Below are 2,352 nucleotides of genomic sequence, written 5' to 3' on the forward strand. Positions count from 1 at the left end.
CAGAGACAACAGAGACACCTGCAGAGACAACAGAGACAGCTGCAGAGACAACAGAGACACCTGCAGAGACAACAGAGACATCTGCAAAGACAACAGAGACCCCTGCAGAGACAACAGAGACCCCTGCAGAGACAACAGAGACACCTGCAGAGACAACAGAGACACCTGCAGAGACAACAGAGACATCTGCAAAGACAACAGAGACCCCTGCAGAGACAACAGAGACACCTGCAGAGACAACAGAGACCTCTTTCAAAGCCTGGCCTAGATGTTGTCTTTTTCTGTCTCTCCTGTGGACCTGGTTCTGTTGTTGATGATGGTTCTGTCTTTGCTGCAGGAAGCGCTGAAGCTGCCGAAGACATCTGCTGAGGAAATGAGGAGGTGAATATTGGACAGCTCCTCACCTGTGATTAAACAGCATGTTACCTGCTGCAGTTTATCACCTGCTTGAGCTGGATGTTTCCATCATTTATGGTTTGTCCCCAACAGGAGAGACGCTGCCATGCAGGACGGCCTGAAGCAGGCTGTCTGCGTCCCGCTGGCTTTGGCTGAAAGGATCAGTGTCCTCTGGCCGCCCCTCAAAGAGCTGGTTCTGTACGGAAACATCGGCTGCAAGTCTGACGCTCAGGTGCAACAGAAACCCCTCGGTCTTAGATGTGGGACTCAGGTGTTCTCTGATCGTTTCTGGCTCAGAGAGTAAACTTCTTCTTGGAGTTCAACTGTCTGAACGCTGAGTCAGCAAACCGCTTTCCTCCTGATAGTTTCTTCTGCTTGTTTTTTACAATCTAACTCAGCTGCAGACTTTGTGCTTTCTTATTCTTTTTATCAGCTCCTTCAGCACATGGCTGCTGGGACTTTTAGTTGGACTTTTTGAATCATTTATCTTTATTAACAAAAGTTTCCCCATAGAAACCCATGGATGGAGATCTCTTCAGTGAGATCTGCTTCAGCTGCTGCCTCTTATGCTGCTTTTAGCTTTTACCTATAGCATTGTGTATTTAAGCTTTTAGCTACAGTTTCACTCATTTTAGCTTTTAGATGTGGTTTTGGTAATATTAGTGTTTTTTTGCTGTTTTGTTCATTTTAGCTGCTGTTCTGCTTGTTTTACCTACCAGCCCAGTTTCAGCTCCTGCAGCTGTTCAGTGCTCAGCCCTCTGACTGTATTTTAGCAGAAAATGCTGAATTCTCCAGCTAAAGCTGTAAAATGAGCTTCAGTGTTTGGTCTGTTGGATTCAGGTCGCAGCTAAAGCTCTGGAGGCTGCAGTTTTTGGAGCGTACTACAACGTGATGATCAACCTGAAGGACGTGACAGATGAAGCCTTTAAGCTGTCTGTAAGTCTGTCTGCTGGCTGTTTCTGCTCCCTGAGGGCTTTATTTAGTGTCAATCATTTATTTTCTGTCCTTCAGACACAAAGAAGAGTCTCCGAGCTGCTGCAGGAGGCCAAAGAAAACGTGACCTCCATCCTGGATGCTGCTGAGAAGAGAAGCTAAAAATAAAAAGAACTTATTTAGAAATCATGTAGATATTTAGTTTTAACTCCACTTTGGTTCAACAGTGTGAACCACTGTGTGTCTGAGTAAAACATGAGTAGATTAATAAAGATGCAGATATACTCTGTGTCTGCTGTTTGTAATCTGATGAGAAGCAGGAACACAGTGAATCAATAAATCCATGAATATTATCAGGATGGGTGACTCGTTGATGCAAAAATAGGCTTTAAACTGAACCAAACATTTAAAGAGAAGCTTTTTAAAGGAAAGCTCCAGAGGATCAGCACGTTTCACTCTTTTTCTTTTAAAGGTTGAGCTCTATAGATGAAACCTAACTAACAGTCTTTTTAGTCAGGATTTATTAAACTGTAAGCAGAAACCAAAGGAGATCCTTGTGTTCCTGTGGGTTTCTTCTCCTTCTGAACGTGAACAGATCGTGAGACTGATGCCTCCACAGGAGCTGACTGTCAGTCAACATATTTACTCTCCTCTCCAGTACCCTCAGGTTCTCCTCTGTAGTACTGTAGTACCCTCAGGTTCTCCTCCATAGTGCTGTGGTACCCTCAGGTTCTCCTTTGTAGCATCCTCAGTTTCTCCTCTGTAATACTGTAGTACCCTCAGGTTCTCCTCCATAGTACTGTAGTACCATCAGGTTCTCCTTTGTAGTACTGTAGCATCCTCAGGTTCTCCTCTGTAGTAATTTAGTACCCTCAGGTTCCCCTCTGTAGTACTGTAGTACCCCCAGGTTGTCCTCTGTCGTACTGTGGTACCTCAGGTTCTCCTCTGTAGCATCTTCAGGTTCTCCTCTGTAGTACCCTCAGGTTTTTATCTTTAATACTGTAGTACCCTCAGGTTCTCCTC

The 2,352-nt window shown here is 44.7% G+C and overlaps 1 protein-coding gene across 2 annotated transcripts in view; it reads left to right on the top strand.

Moving 5' to 3' along the window:
- ftcd (formimidoyltransferase cyclodeaminase) overlaps positions 1–1,685 on the top strand; it is a 7,725-nt gene extending 6,040 nt beyond the window's left edge. For both annotated transcript variants that reach the window (XM_037973967.1, XM_037973966.1), the window contains 4 exons: positions 338–381; positions 490–628; positions 1,237–1,332; positions 1,408–1,685. In XM_037973967.1, coding sequence (XP_037829895.1) covers positions 338–381; positions 490–628; positions 1,237–1,332; positions 1,408–1,491 — 363 coding nt within the window. In that variant the 3' untranslated portion in view covers positions 1,492–1,685. The remainder of the gene's footprint in view (positions 1–337; positions 382–489; positions 629–1,236; positions 1,333–1,407) is intronic.
- Positions 1,686–2,352: the final 667 nt, after the last annotated feature.

This window comes from Kryptolebias marmoratus, linkage group LG23 (genome assembly GCF_001649575.2).
Source record: "Kryptolebias marmoratus isolate JLee-2015 linkage group LG23, ASM164957v2, whole genome shotgun sequence".
NCBI classification, from domain to species: Eukaryota; Metazoa; Chordata; class Actinopteri; order Cyprinodontiformes; family Rivulidae; genus Kryptolebias; species Kryptolebias marmoratus.